This window comes from Heptranchias perlo, chromosome 16 (genome assembly GCF_035084215.1).
Source record: "Heptranchias perlo isolate sHepPer1 chromosome 16, sHepPer1.hap1, whole genome shotgun sequence".
Lineage (NCBI taxonomy): Eukaryota > Metazoa > Chordata > Chondrichthyes > Hexanchiformes > Hexanchidae > Heptranchias > Heptranchias perlo.
In genome coordinates, this window is record NC_090340.1 from 21,524,045 (window position 1) to 21,540,440 (window position 16,396).

General features: G+C 44.5%; 1 protein-coding gene across 1 annotated transcript in view; it reads left to right on the forward strand.

Moving 5' to 3' along the window:
* cetp (cholesteryl ester transfer protein, plasma) overlaps nucleotides 1-16,396 on the forward strand; it is a 34,207-nt gene that overhangs the window by 9,695 nt on the left and 8,116 nt on the right. Inside the window, exons 5-11 of the mRNA XM_067997774.1 lie at nucleotides 1,651-1,738; nucleotides 4,142-4,211; nucleotides 5,835-5,895; nucleotides 6,841-6,932; nucleotides 9,579-9,755; nucleotides 12,205-12,255; nucleotides 12,917-13,084. Of these exons, the coding sequence (XP_067853875.1) occupies nucleotides 1,651-1,738; nucleotides 4,142-4,211; nucleotides 5,835-5,895; nucleotides 6,841-6,932; nucleotides 9,579-9,755; nucleotides 12,205-12,255; nucleotides 12,917-13,084 (707 nt within the window). The remainder of the gene's footprint in view (nucleotides 1-1,650; nucleotides 1,739-4,141; nucleotides 4,212-5,834; nucleotides 5,896-6,840; nucleotides 6,933-9,578; nucleotides 9,756-12,204; nucleotides 12,256-12,916; nucleotides 13,085-16,396) is intronic.

Genomic DNA, 16,396 nt, shown 5'->3' on the forward strand with positions numbered 1-16,396 from the left:
ATAAAGATGGAGGTTTGGCGAGGGAATTAGAGACCAAAGGGTGTAATGGCTGAATGATTGATCTCTGGTATTGGGAGGGAGAGCGAGGGTAATAGGCGGAAATCTAGAGACACAGGAATGGAGTTTGGGCACGGGGGAGGAGGGCGGGGGCTGTGGAGCTCAGCAGGACTCGGGCCACTTGAGTTTTGGATTAGCTGAGGTTTGTGATGGGTGGAGGTGAGGAAGCCTGCGAGAGACTCTTAATGGAGCCACTGTGAACAATTTGGGAAAAAAACAACTATGACCAATTCTTTTTAAACAATTTTACAACACCAAGTTATAGTCCAGCAATTTTATTTTAAATTCACAAGCTTTCGGAGGCTTCCTCCTTCGTCAGGTGAACGATGTGAAAAAAATCTTTTTACTACATGGTGCTCCAGTGGGAGAAAAAATTCTCAGTGGTCAAGTAGCGAGTCTATTTTATTTCTTGGGTGGGGAGGCTACTCCATACAGAGAATGCATCCATTATTTTTCCCTTGATGATGGTTTGCTCTTGGCATTCTTTATATCGTGGCTGGACATGAGTCATGTAATTGACAACCGTTGGGAGATCGTTTGTACGCAAACATTGTGATTCTTACTAACCTGGCGACACTGTTGTCTGTGTACACAAAGTTCTGGGGGGTAATTTTAACCCCCAAGAACAGATGGGTTGGGGGCAGGTGGGCTGTGAAAATAGTTGATTTTTGGAGTGGGACCGCATCCTGGCTCCAATGTGCCCACTTCCGGGTTTAACCCAGGCGTGTTTGGATGCGTGCGTACAACAGAAACCCAGAGGCCCTATCCCCACTTAAAGCCAGCGGGCCGATACTTAAAGGGGCAACGTACCTCATTGTGCTAGTTGAGGCATTTAATTTTTTGTGTATTACAAATGTCAAGCAAATTTAACCGTACCTGTTCAGGTTTCCCATCGCTTCTGATTCACATCAGGTAAAAGCAGGTGGGAAGGGCCAGATCCATGAGGTGAGTGCCTTTATTGCATTGCTTATGGGCCTAGAGGAGCAGGAGTGCTTCATCCAGGCCCAAGAAACTCACATGGTTGACAGGAGCCCTGTGATCGGCCAACCCCGACACCCTCCTGATTCTGGATCCTCCGCCCCCCCCCCCCCCCACACCGATGCTGGACACCCCTCCCTTATGCTGGACTCCTCGATCTTCTCCAAGGCCCACCCGATGTCGTCCATGGCTCACAATCTCTCTCTCCCTCCCTGCCCCCTCTCCGATTCACGGTTCCTTCCGACAGGCAGCCAGCCTGTCAGTCTGGCTACCTGGCACATGGGAAACCTGGAAGCGCAGATACTCACCTTCAATTGAGTTGCAATCACTAATTACTTCCGGGTTCCCCATGCGAATATCTATGAACGCGCTGGGTTCCCGGCTCCAAGCTAAAATCATGCCCCTGGTGCCAGCGCAGCATGTCTGAAACTTTATCATGAAAATCTTTTGCATCCAATTCTTTTTTAAAAAATTGTGAGGTCCTACTTTTTAGATGTTTCATCAAAAACTGCATCAACCGAGATTTACAGGTGATAAAATGACTATCTGTATCCCTGCAGATTCCTGTATAACTCTTTGACTCAAGGCATTACCCGATCCTTTGCTTCCTTACAGTCTGTAACAAAGGGCGAATCGCTGTAACCACCTCCGATTGTCGGCTGAACTTTGATAAGTTAACGCTGCAACTACAAAGAGAAGAAGAGTAAGTTGAAGCTTCCATTCCATTGGGAAGATCTGAAGGTCTCAAAAATACACAGAATCCATAACATTGCCATTGAGATGCAAAGTCTTGAGACTTTCTTTACTCTACGGTGTTACTCACTAATATTTTATCAAAGCCACAATCCCAAGGAATGTCTCGCAAGGACCACCCTTGGCATCTGCTGCACTTGCAATACCCCACGTGATGAGGGCTTAAATTTAAATGTACCACCCTGTTCAGTTTGTATGTGGAGGCCAGGCAAAGGGGTTGGAAGGGATATGCCTGACCTGCTGCTTCTATTAAAATGCCCTATAGTTGTAACAGACCCTTTTCCCTTCCTCTGTGGATGGTGGGATAACACCCTTTCCTGATTAACGTTTCTTTTGTTTTCTCGCATTGGATAACAAAAGAAAAATCACTGAGTGCCACTTCTAGCAACACTCCACGGCCTAACAGCCAGTGATGGAGCTCAGACAGACCCGCCCGTCGGGAAACTGACGGAATCGATGCATTACTGGTTTTAAACCCCGCTTGAATTTATTCTCCCCGGAGAGTAATATTAGGCGGGGTGTAAAACCAGCATTCCACTTGATCCCATGGGTTTCCCACCCAACTAGTTAGGTTAATATGACCCTCAATAATCCACTGTACTGAGGTCCACAAGCGAAGGGGAGGTGGGCTACTAGTGACCCCCAGCACATATCATGAGTACCGCTATTGTGTGGTCAACTTGTCGTTTTGAAGGAGCTCTGTTTGCAGTTTAAAGGATTTGTCAAACACTTTTGTGTGAAAATGGCACCCTCTAACTGCAGTAAAAATGGATCTATTTGCTGAGGACAGGGAATCATTTTAATGGCTATTCTCCCATTGAGGATGAATTTTAGCACTGAAGTACATTTTCCATTCATTTGACATCTAAAGTTTTTGCTTTCATTCTGTTTGCATTTCAACGTGCTCTGGATTGCCTTTAATCTGCTTTTAAGTGTTATGATCTAAAAAAGCAGAGTGAGTTACGCACTATTCCTGAAAACCCAGCATCAGGAACAGCTGATCTGCCAGTGGGGAATAGAACAAAATAGCTGCCTGAGGAGCCAATTATATTGCAGGCCCATTAAAATCTTCCTGTGTTTAAAATATATTTGCACACTGCAAGTAGCGTTTATGGGTGTGAAGTTGGGCTGAAATTTGGTGGGGTTCTGGGTCGTGGGGGAGGGTTGAGGCAGCGGGGGGCGCGGGCATTGTGGGTGGGTCTAATTGCGGGAATGTGTGGCAGGTGATGTAATTGGTGAATTAATTGAGGTGTTTAAGATGATTAAAGGATTTGATAGGGTAGATAAAGAGAAACTATTTCCTCTGGTGGGAGAGTCCAGAACAAGGAGGCATAACCTTAAAATTAGAGCCAGGCCGTTCAGGGGTGATGTCAGGAAGCACTTCTTTACACAAAGGATAATGGAAATCTGCAATTTGAAAATTTCAAAACTAAGATTGATAGATTTTTGTTAGGTAAAAGTATTAAGGGTACAGAACCAAGGCATGTAGATGGAGTTAAGATACAGATCAGCCATTGAATGACGGAACAGGCTCGAGGGGAATATGTTCCTCGTTGCATTGCACACTAGTTATTTTGTCTGTTGTATTTTACCCTGTAGCAGGGATTCAATAATACCTGCTTTCTGTTACTGATTTTTGCAATCTGGTTGCTGGACCAATTAGGAGGCAAATGTGGATACGACAATAATACAGACCTATTATACAGAGAGCTTTTCATTTGGATTTCTGTAACTCTTTCAACCTTTCCTAATCTTTCTTGGTTCTGAAGCTGTGGAAAAGGTATGAGAGTTTGGTGGTTATGTTACTGGTAATCTGAAGGCCTGGACTAATCCTTTAGAATTTGAGTTCAAATCCCACCATAGCAGTTTGAAATCTGAATTCAGTTTTTTAAAAAAATCTGGAAAGATGGTATCAGTAAAAGTGATCGTGAAGCTGTCGGATTGTCGTAAAAACCCAATTGGTTCACTAATGAAGGAAACCTTCTGTCCTTTCATGGTGTGGCCTATATGTGACTTCGGGCCCACACCAACGCAGTTGCGCTTAACTTCCCTCTGAAGTGGTCTAGCAAGCCACTCAGCTGAATCAAAGCACTACAAAGAATAGCACCTTCATGCAGTGCAGTGATGCAAGAAGAAGGCCCACTGCCACCTTTCCAAGGGCAACTCGGGAGGGGCAATAAATGCCCACATCGCCCACTTCCTGGGACTAAATATTTAAAAGTTATTGTTTTATCTATTTACCTTGCTTCTTCATTTTGCTATACACAATTGCTGACTAGTTTTTAAATGTAATGAGTTGAAAGTAACTAATTGATAATTTTCAATTTATGTTCTTCCTGCTTTCTCCTAACAGGGCCAGCTGGATTAAACAAATATTCACAGACTTTGTCTCTTTCACTTTGAGACATATTATTAAGGGACAGGTAAATGTGTTTTTCTTTTCATACATAGATATATAAATTTCTTTCCCTTTTTTTCTTCAGAAGTTCTCCACTTGATGTGTGAGATTATGTTGTGTTTCTGTGCTCCAGTATCTCCCTTCATGTAGACACCATGCCTGATGGAAGGGAGCCAATCTCTGTTGGTGGACATTGGGTCTGATGGAAGGGAGCCAATCTTTGCTTCAGACACCAGGCCTGATGGAAGGGAGCTGCTCTCTGCTTTAGACACCAGGCCTGATGGAAGGGAGCCACTCTCTGATGGTAGACATTGGGCCTGATGGAAGGGAGCCACTCTCTGCTTTAGACACCAGGCCTGATGGCAGGGAGCCACTCTCTGATGGTAGACATTGGGCCTGATGGAAGGGAGCCACTCTCTGATGGTAGACATTGAGCCTGATGGAAGGGAGCCACTCTCTGTTGGTAGACATCAGACCTGCTTTCAATCTCTTCTGAGGAAGTTCTTGCTCCTCCTTTGCACGACTCCCTGTCCATGTATCCTTGTGCACTTTGACAGGTAATGTCCAGTTAGCACACACTTAACCTCACAACACTCTCAGTATAGACATGGCCACCAAAAGTACATTTCATACCACAGTAAAACAACAAACTGAACTTGAGGTAGTGCTTAACAATTTTTAATGTCAGTCTGTAAAATTGGCTGTTTAAAAGCAGCTAGCCTATTTTTCTATAATATAGATGAACTTTTTTCTTTAAACTATATGAAAATTTTCTTCTGCACCATATTCTTGATTAGATGTTGGGCAGGTGACCTATTCCTAGGCCTCAATACTGTTGTGTTGTCCTATGAATAGTTGCTAGTAGATAACCTACCCTCTGTGTATTGCCTGTGGGTCTATATGGCGCTTTCTTCCTTTCACACCCCCAACTTCCCCCTGGCTGGCTGGGAGGTTCCTGGACAGAGGCCTTCCCTTCCTCTACCCCTTTTGGCATAGTGACGATTGAACATTCATAGGCTTGACAATTAATTCGGCCCCCTGCCCTGCAGTAAATTACAGCAGCATCAAAATTTTAAGTCAACTATTAACTGATGATTGTGATGTAAGTGAAGCTGAACTGTTTTTACACATCCAGCTTTGCAGAGTTTACAGTCCCTCTCTGGGGCTATGCAGGTTGGATCTTGGATGCCCAGACACTGATCTCTGACACTGGCTATTGTCTGGGAATGAGTCTCACTGTTAATGTGTGCCTTGACATCCTTTATCTGTTCCTCCCTTTATCAGACTTGGACACACAAGCAGTTGCATAGGCAGGAATGTATAATAAGTTCTTCTTATGCTTTTAATTTAATCGAGATATACAAGTATTTGGAGCACATTTTTACACAAGAGATAATGAGCCTCTTTTTTTAGAGTGTCAATCACCTGTAATAGAAGTGTTCCTCCCTGGAGAAATGGCCCATTCTTTCCAGACTTAAGAGTTTTGAGTTTCTCTAATCCTCACCCTTTATATTTGATTACCACATATATCCCCTCCCCCTATACCCACACACAAAATAAAACCAGTAGGATTGTCCCGTTAATGAAAGATTAGCTCAGAACAGTATGTTCCTGACATTCTCTCTGAATTTTATTCATCTGTTTTAAGATCTGTACAGAAATTCATAAAATGGCAAATCTACTGGCAGACTTCACTCTGGATCAAGCAGGTAAGAATTATCTTGGACTGTGATAAATTTTTAAATGACACTTAACAATCCTGAACGAAGAAATGTACAGTTGAAGTGGTGCTTTTTATAGATTTTTTTTTTGTCCACTTTATATTTTTCCAACTTTTTTGTTTTTATTTTTTTCACCCCTTCCAAAGTCTATGCTATCCTTCCCATCAGCTGGACAATCCAGCCTTCCATATCTCTACAGATGTCTTCAATCGCAACCAGCACAACAGAAGAGATGGATTGTGTGGAATTGAATAAGTAATAAGGGAAGGAAAGCCACTGGCCAGGTTTTTTTTTCTCACAGATGAAAGGAAGATTTTGCATCTTAAAAAGTGCTTCTTCAGAACATCTCAAAATACTTTACAATCAAAGGATTACTTTTTGAAGTGCAGTTACTGTTATTATGTAGGTACAAACGCAAAATCCAATTTGCAAACATCAAATGTCCAGATAATCTATTTTTGGTGGTGTTGGTTGAGGGTGAAATGTTGGTTAGGACACCAGGAGAACTTTCTGCTGCTATTTGAATAGTGCCAAGTCTACCCAAGTAGGCAGACAGGGCCTCGGTTTAACGTCCCATCCAAAAGACTGCACCTCTGACAATCTAGCACCTCCCTCAGTACAGCACCGAAACATCAGCCTAGATTATTTGCTCAAATCCTTTGTGGGGCTTGAACCTATAACCTTCTGTCTCTGAGGCAAGGGTGTTACAAAGCTGCCTCTTATCCTATGAATGAGGATTGGCAATTAATCTCTCTCTTTGTGGGGGGAAGTCCAAGTGGAAACATCATTCAAGGTTGAGATGTTAACTCAGACCTTGAAGTTGGATGTTCCAATGCTTTAGCACTAATTACCAGGCCATCTATTTTAGAACCAGTTCAATATACTTTTAGCAATTGGACTTCTTTATAAAAAGTAGCTTCTTTTATCACACAGGAGAGTTCATACGGGATGGGGCGATTGTCACAAGTATTGAATTAACAGGTGATCCAGTCCTTACCTCAGGATACATTGAATCACGGCACAAGGTAATTGTGTATTACAACAACATTAGCAACTTGCATTTATATAGCGCCTTTAACGTAGTAAAATGCCCCACAGTGCTTCACAGGCGAGTTATCAAACAAAATTTGACACCGAGCCACATAAGGAGATTGGTCAAAGAGGTAGGTTTTAGGGAATGTCTTAAAGGAGGAGAGAGAGAAGTAGAGGCGGAGAGGTTTAGGGAGTGAACTAGAGATTTGGGCCTAGGCAGATGAAGGCTCGGCCGCATTGGAGGGGCGAAAGAAATTGGGGATGCACAAGACGCCAGAATTTGAGGAATGCAGTGTTCTCAGAGGGTTGTAGGGCTGGTCAGCAAGCACAGGGGTGATGGGTGAATGGGATTTGGTGCAAGCTAGGATATGGGCAGCAGATTTTGGATGAGCTCAAGTTTACGGAGGGAGCAAGGTGGGAGGCTGGCTAGGAGAGCATTGGAATAGTCAGTTTAAAGGGAACAAAGGCTTGGATGAAGTTTCAGCAGCAGATGAGCTGAGACATGAGTGGAGACAGGCGATATTACAGAGGTGGAAATAGGTGGTCTTGATGATGGAGAGGATATGGAGTCAGAAGCTCAGTGCAGGGTCAGATAGGATACCGAGGTTGCGAACAGTTTGGTTCAGCCTCAGACAGTGGCCAGGGAGACGGATGGAGCCAGTGACTAAGGAACGGAATTTGTGGTGGGGACCAAAGACAATGGCTTCGGCCTTCCCAATATTTAGTTGGAGGAAATTTTTGCTCATCCAGTACTGAATGTCGGACAAGCAGTGTGACAAATCAGAGACAGTGGAGGGTTCGAGGGTGGTGGTGGTGAGGTAGAGGTGGGTGTCGTCAGCATACATGTGGAACCTGAGGTTGTATTTTTGGAGGATGCCGCCAAGGGGCGACATGTTGATGAGAACTAGGAGGGGGCCACGAATAGATTACACATACAGCCTTTGAATAATGTAGCGAAAATCTGGTACCTGGTATTTTGATTTAATTTGTAGTACAGATCCCTAAATGACAAGCTTTATTCTGTGATCTTGCTGTTAGTAATGCAAACCTGACTACATAGGAGACAGTGATACACCATATGCCAGGGAGTGTGGTGGGTGACTTGTTTTCATCTGCATGTTCCAGCATGGGCTTGTGGGGGGAGATGAGATAGTGATCTTGACTCTCATATCAGAGGCAGGCACTGAGTGAAGTCCAGATGCTACCCATTAGGTGGGAGGGACAATTGGAGGGTGATGCAATCAGAGCAGAGAGAGAGAGGGAAGGAAGACTCTCCTTTACATTCTTCGTGGTCAGATGAAAAACCAGGTCAGAAAAATCTGAGTCCAGGTTGACTAATTACCCACTTGTTGAGGAATGTCAGGGAGCAGGCGTTTTAAAAATAAAATGTGTAAGTAGCAGGAACAGAGGTTACAACCAGCAGATCAGATTCAAGATCCAAAATGGACTATTTAGTTTCTTCTGTTACATGGAATACCTCCGGACTGTCTCTGAGCTGGTCAGCTTGGATGCAGTGAGACTGTTTATTAAAATAAACTTGATTTCCTCATTTTGTTCACCGTGTAATGCTCTCTCTTACATCATTGAATGCATACACTGCTGTCACTTTAAAATGGCACGCTCTCGTCCTTCCCTGCAGGTAGTGTGGCCTTTTTAGTTAGAAATTTTCAGGTAGCCTCACTACTTGGAAGTGCCCACTGTGAAAATTCAAATATCTTTTTTTTTCTTTTTTTGAGTCTTTGCTAAGTTTGTAAGGATTAAACAATCCTGGTCTGAAAATGATCCAGTCTTGGGGAACCTCTGGCCTGATGGGGCTGAAGCCTGATCTGAAAATGAACTGGCCTCGGGCAGTCACAAACACTCACACTAGAGTCTGGTGATTGGAAGCAGCTGCTTCACTTTTAACCACAAAATGGAGGACTTCTAAGACTCCACTTCTCTGGGTTAGTGCTTATTATCCATAGGATGAACTCTTAAGATCATCTTCCCCCTTTAAGTCCTTCTCATCCATAGGACTGGCCCCTTGAGGTAACTTTTCAAATGCTTACCATCCAAAGCATCTATCCTTGAAATAATAAGCCTGATGGCGAGGAGAAGCTGAGTTAACATTAGCAGTGCAGAGATTGTCATTAATCATGTTCATATCACTTATAGTGGCACTAAAGGGTTGACAACTCTTCCTTCTTGGTATTGCCTGATTATGCCATTGGTCCTACCCCCCCCACCCCTAGTCAATGCAAAGATTGACACTGGCAATAAAACTGCTGGAATCACATAAATCTGCAGAAACACTCCCAAATCGACTCCATAGGAATTGCTAGATGAAAAAAGACCAAGGTCCATCTAGTTCGCCTTCTACCATCCTGGTAGTCGCATCATACAATGATAATGGAGTAATCATAGCAATCAATCTCTAGCAATTAATCTACAGCAGACCCAGACACGACAAGAGAAAAACCCCAGTGGTGGAGAGCTTTGGGAACCATAGGTCCAAAGTCTCTTTTTTTTTACTTCCAAGCCTGCCACGTCATGTCTCAAATTACTCATATTCCGTACCCCAAGATGTCTGACTCCCTAACTGCTCTCCCTGTTAGTTTCTGTGGATGTCTGCCGCTTACTCAAACCCATTGTTCTCACAGGGTAACGTTTTCTACAGGAACTCTTCAGTTTTACAGAAGCCCAATGCCATCCCAGTTGAGAGAGTGGAGACCAGAATGTTTAATCTGTGGGTCTCTGAGCCAGTGATCAACTCTCTCCTGTTTGCAGCATATCACGATGATCGTCTGTCTCTGAAGCTCGCAGACGGTGATTTGCTGGTGAGTTACAGATCTATACAGAATCAATCCAAATGCAGCTGGTTCCACTCTTCTTTCAAAGTATCGAAAATCAGCTCCCTTGATCTAAGCGCACCACATCGAACGATACCGAGGCATGCAGACCAGAACGGTCCCAGGTCAGATCTCTAATCTGTACCAAAGTTGGTGATCTTATAGGAACTTAAAAACAAGTGTAGGCCATTCAGCCCCTCAAGCCTGTTCCGTCATTCATTTAGATCATGGCTGATCTGTATCTTAACTCCATTTAGCTGCCTTGGTTGAGTACAGGAACAGGGATGTCTTACTGCAGTTGTACAGGGCCTTGGTGAGACCACGTCTGGAGTATTGTGTGCAGTTTTGGTCTCCTTATCTGAGGAAGGATGTCCTTGCCATGAAGGGAGTGCAACGAAGGTTTACCAGACTGATTCCTGGGACGGCAGGACTGACGTATGAGGAGAGATTGGGTCGACTAAGCCTATATTCACTAGAGTTTAGAAGAATGAGAGGTGATCTCATTGAAACATAAAATTCTAACAGGACTAGACAGAATAGATGCAGGGAGGATGTTCCCGATGGCTGGGGAGTCCAGAACCAGGGGTCACAGTCTCAGGATATGGGGTATGCCATTTAGAACCAAGATGAGGAGAAATTTCTTCACTCAGAGGGTGGTGAACCTGTGGAATTCTCTACCACAGAAGGCAGTGGAGGCCAAGTCATTAGATGTATTCAAGAAGGAGACAGATATATTTCTTAATGCTAAAGGGATCAAGGGATATGGGGAAAAAGCGGGAACAGGGTACTGAGTTAGACGATCAGCCATGATCATTTTGAATGGCGGAGCAGGCCCGAAGGGCTGAATGGCCTACTCTTGCTCCTATTTTCTATGTTTCCATAACCTTTAATACTCTTGCCTAACAAAAATCTATCAATCTTAGTTTTGCAAATTTCAATTGACCCCCAGCCTCAACAGCTTTTTGGGGGAGAGAGTTATAAATTTCTACTATCCTTTGTGTGAAGAAGTGCTTTCTGACATCACCCCTGAACAGCCTAGCTCTATTTTCAGCCAGAGCTGTAGCAGCAGGCTACAAATTGGCTTTAGTGTCTCTGAACTAATAGAGGGGGAAAAATAAGCCAGGGTTTCCAATCATGATTGGTGTGCTGGCAAGTCTGTGTGAGGACAGTATCGGGATTAACTATGATGGCCCCTATGGTCAAATGGCAAGCTGACTCTTGCTGTGTAAGTGATGAGTGGTCACTTTAGTGAAATATTGTAGGGTCCCCAACGCTTGTGAAACTCTTCCTAGTAAGAGTTGCTGGGGGAAATATTTGATAAGGGTCCGTTTTGGGTAGTGGTAACACGATACGCTACCACCCTGTGTCCGAGGGACCCTGCGCAGGCAGGACGCAAGGTTGGACCCAAGGGAGCACTTACCTGCAATCAGCGTTCCTTTCTAGGCCTTGCACATGGAATCAATGCAATTCCCACTTTCCACCATGTGGAGATGCCGGTGATGGACTGGGGTTGACAATTGTAAACAATTTTACAACACCAAGTTATAGTCCAGCAATTTTATTTTAAATTCACAAGCTTTCGGAGGCTTCCTCCTTCGTCACATCGTTCACCTGAGGAAGGAGGAAGCCTCCGAAAGCTTGTGAATTTAAAATAAAATTGCTGGACTATAACTTGGTGTTGTAAAATTGTTTACACTTTCCACCACTAGAGGGAGCTCAATCTCTTAAAGATGTGCCGATCATGAACTATTCTTTTTAAACGTGCTTCAGCAGCCACACGTCTGAGCTTAACATTCTCAATTGAGCTTGCATCAACTGCTGTCTGCAGAAGACCATTCCAAACGTCTCCTTCCCTTTGTGTGTAGAATCATTTCCTAACTTCACTCCTGCACATCCTGGCTCTAAATATTAGGCTATGTCCCTGCGTCCTAGTATTGAAGTCTAGGAGACCTCAAAAAACAGTTACAAATGTCTCGGCAGCCAGAGGCAATAATCCAGGCACTAACCTGTAAATCCTGCATGGTCCATTTAAATAGTGCTGGTGGAGGGTCCTCCAGGCACTCTAAGATGTTCAGATGGTCGGGGTTAAGACTGTGCATTGAGTTGAGCGTTAAGTCCCAAAATGGTGTCTATCACTTTAAATCAGCGTTGTACACCGATTTGAAGCCATTTTCTCCCTACTTTACATGATTCCAGCGTTCGTTATCTGCACCTGTGCAAACTCCTATACCAAGATGGTGTCTGGCGCACATCACGCAGGAAACGTGTGCGCGCATCCAAGACGCCATCTTGGATGTCGGAGAGGCCGTGTAGCGCTGAAACAACGGCCGCTACACGGCCCAATTTAGCGCCCGCTGCCTTTAGGAGAGGGGAGTTAAAGGAGGAGCTGTGAGAGGAGAAGGAATAAAACGTTAAAACGATTTATTTGCCATTTCAGAAACTATTTGAAGATGGAGGCTCTGAAAAGCAGCCAAACATTTTACAGCAGGTATGTCTTCATTTCATTATTTAATAAGGGGTTCCATCTTCATGAATAAAACATTTGATAAACACTTTATTCAGGAGGGAGAAGAATTAGAGGGGCTGTGCTCCATGGTGACCTCATGTGTCACTGCCACAGTAATGTATCCTGATATAACTAATATTATCACATCGTACATTTGTGAAGAAAACGAGAAAAAAAATTTGCCTGGGACTTTAATGAGGATGATGACCCTTTATAAATTTCAATTTCTTACTAATTTCCCTTTCACCTTGCTGCAGTTATTCAGCTTGAGCTGGAGCCTGGTTACAAACGTCCTTACTGCTTCTGATATCAACAGCACATGTGGGCTGATGAGTAATTTTCACCATCACCACCTGGGCGGTAATCTGGGGGGTGGAAGGTTGGGGGGGGGAATGAAAGTCGGGAAGGTTTTATAATGGGCGGGTGATCCACTCGGCCAGATTACACCCAGGCGGTGGTGATGATGAAAACTGTCCCCATGCTCTTGAGCGTGCTTGTATATTTGTATGTGTGTGTGTAACTAATACAATACATTGCTACAAATACCATTTTTTTGGTACAGCCTCTATGAACTCAACTTATTTGTTCAATGAATAAGAGGACCAAGACTGTCACTCAAAATGTTTTCTTTCCTATTTTACAGATGATCCCTAACATTCCTATGCACGACCTGATGATCAAACTCGGGCCTCTTAGACCGCCTGTCATTCTCTTCAAGCCTGTAGGCACCATTATGCAGTCATCTATAACTGTAGAAGTTGAAGTGTTGCCTGGTGGTAAAGACTCATACACAGCACTGTATTTGGAAATGGTTAGTAGCTTCCATGACCTCCCAGAAGCAACATTATCATTGTAACAAATTGGGAGGGATGGCAAACCAGAGGAGGATTGTGAAAGACTGTAGGAAGACATAGATAGGCTAGTAGCTTGGGTAGATGCAGAAAAATGTGAATGACTAAATTTTGGAAGCAAGACTAGGAAAAGAAAATACATCTTAAATAGTAAGGTTTAAATAGGGGAGAAGAACTGGGTGAGCAGGTACAAAGGTCGTTAATGGTAACGGAAAAAAAAAGAACAGGAAATTAAATCCTTGGTATTGTATCTAGATGCATTAAATACAAAAGCACGGGGGTAATGTTGAACTTGTCCAAGATCGTATTCAGGCCTCAGTTAAAATATTGCGTACAGTTTTGGGCCCTCCATTATAAGAAGGATATAAAAGCAATGGGAAAAGTGACAGTGTAGATTCATGCGGATTTTAGGAGGGTTGAATAGTTACACATATGAAGAGATACTTGAGAAGTTAAAGCTTTTTAAATTGGATTTAAGAAGATTAAAAGGCATGGGTGCCCGTGAAGTGGGGGAGGGAGGGGGAGGAAGAGCAACTCGTCCATGAGCTCTTACGTCGGAGCAATTTTTTTCATTTTATTTACATAATTTAATTGAGAAAGAAGCAAGGGAAGGGGGGCAGAAGTAGCTCAGAGAAGGGGGCTCTTCCAAAACCTAGGGGGGAATGGGCATCACTGTTCAAGGGGTGACCTAATAAAGGTCATCAAAATTATGATGAGATAAATGGGAATAGATCGTTTCCACTGGTCAGCGAGGTAGTAATGAAAGGGCACAATTATAAAATAATCACAATGAATTGAAAGGGAAGTTAGAAAAAATGTCTTTACACAGAGAGTGGTTACAACGTGTAATTCTCTGCGACAAACCGTTGCTGGAGCAGAGTCCATAAATTCTTTTTTAAAAGGTAAGTAAGTTTCTTGAACAAAGGAATATTGAAGGGTGTGGAGAGCGAGTAGGAGAGTGGAATTAGACTAGGTGGCTGCTGTGGAGAAAAACATCGATGCAGACTTGATGAGCTGAATGGCCTGTTTCCTGCTAAAACATTCTACGATTGTGCTGTCACTTTGGAAACACTGAGTGAGTGTGGTTGAGAAAAGCTGGTCAAATTTTAGAAAACAAGCTGCAGCCTGAATGTACTTTAGTTCCACTGAGCTATTTAAATTGGAACAGTGCCATAGGGTCGGTATGTTCAGTATAAGTAATCGAGAGGAGGAGATTATAAAGTGTTCGCGCTTGTAGATCTTCATTATTCACAAGCCCACCATTTGCAGGACCAGGTCTTACTCGTGACACCATCACACTAATGACCACCTATATTCCATCTCCTTTTCTCAGAGAAATAAAGCGACATAATTTTATTCTGTTGTTCCATGGTTTACTTCCTTCCTGTGTCTAGGGTATTTCTGTATCGTACATGCAAGATGAAAATTTCGGTTTTTTTTTATTCGTTCACGGGATGTGGGCGTCGCTGGCGAGGCCAGCATTTATTGCCTATCCTTAATTGCCCTCGAGAAGGTGGTGGTGAGCCGCCTTCTTGAACCGCTGCAGTCCGTGTGGTGACGGTTCTCCCACAGTGCTGTTAGGAAGGGAGTTCCAGGATTTTGACCCAGCGACGATGAAGGAACGGCGATATATTTCCAAGTCGGGATGGTGTGTGACTTGGAGGGGAACGTGCAGGTGGTGTTGTTCCCATGTGCCTGCTGCTCTTGTCCTTCTAGGTGGTAGAGGTCGCGGGTTTGGGAGGTGCTGTCGAAGAAGCCTTGGCGAGTTGCTGCAGTGCATCCTGTGGATGGTACACGCTGCAGCCACAGTGCGCCGGTGGTGAAGGGAGTGAATGTTTAGGGTGATGGATGGGGTGCCAATCAAGCGGGCTGCTTTATCTTGGATGGTGTCGAGCTTCTTGAGTGTTGTTGGAGCTGCACTCATCCAGGCAAGTGGAGAGTATTCCATCACACTCCTGACTTGTGCCTTGTAGATGGTGGAAAGGCTTTGGGGAGTCAGGAGGTGAGTCACTCGCCGCAGAACACCCAGCCTCTGACCTGCTCTCGTAGCCACAGTATTTATATGGCTGGTCCAGTTCAGTTTCTGGTCAATGGTGACCCCCAGGATGTTGATGGTGGGGGATTCGGCGATGGTAATGCCGTTGAATGTCAAGGGGAGGTGGTTAGACTTTCTCTTGTTGGAGATGGTCATTGCCTGGCACTTATCTGGCGCGAATGTTACTTGCCACTTATGAGCCCAAGCCTGGATGTTGTCCAGGTCTTGCTGCATGCGGGCTCGAACTGCTTCATTATTTGAGGGGTTGCGAATGGAACTGAACACTGTGCAGTCATCAGCGAACATCCCCATTTCTGACCTTATGATGGAGGGAAGGTCATTGCTGAAGCAGCTGAAGATGGTTGGGCCTAGGACACTGCCCTGAGGAACTCCTGCAGCAATGCCCTGGGGCTGAGATGATTGGCCTCCAACAACCACTACCATCTTCCTTTGTGCTAGGTATGACTCCAGCCACTGGAGAGTTTTCCCCCTGATTCCCATTGACTTCAATTTTACTAGGGCTCCTTGGTGCCACACTCGGTCAAATGCTGCCTTGATGTCAAGGGCAGTCACTCTCACCTCACCTCTGGAATTCAGCTCTTTTGTCCATGTTTGGACCAAGGCTGTAATGAGGTCTGGAGCCGAGTGGTCCTGGCGGAACCCAAACTGAGCATCGGTGAGCAGGTTATTGGTGAGTAAGTGCCGTTTGATAGCACTGTCGACGACACCTTCCATCACTTTGCTGATGATTGAGAGTGGACTGATGGGGCGGTAATTGGCCGGATTGGATTTGTCCAGCTTTTTGTGGACAGGACATACCTGGGCAATTTTCCACATTGTCGGGTAGATGCCAGTGTTGTAGCTGTACTGGAACAGCTTGGCTAGAGGCGCAGCTAGTTCTGGAGCACAAGTCTTCAGCACTACAGCTGGGATGTTGTCGGGGCCCATAGCCTTTGCTGTATCCAGTGCACTCAGCCGTTTCTTGATATCACGTGGAGTGAATCGAATTGGCCGAAGACTGGCTTCTGTGATGGTGGGGATATCGGGAGGAGGCTGAGATGGATCATCCACTCGGCACTTCTGGCTGAAGATGGTTGCAAACGCTTCAGCCTTGTCTTGTGCACTCACGTGCTGGACTCCGCCATCATTGAGAATGGGGATGTTTGCAGAGCCTCCTCCTCCCGTTAGTTGTTTAATTGTCCACCACCATTCACGACTGGATGTGGCAGGACTGCAG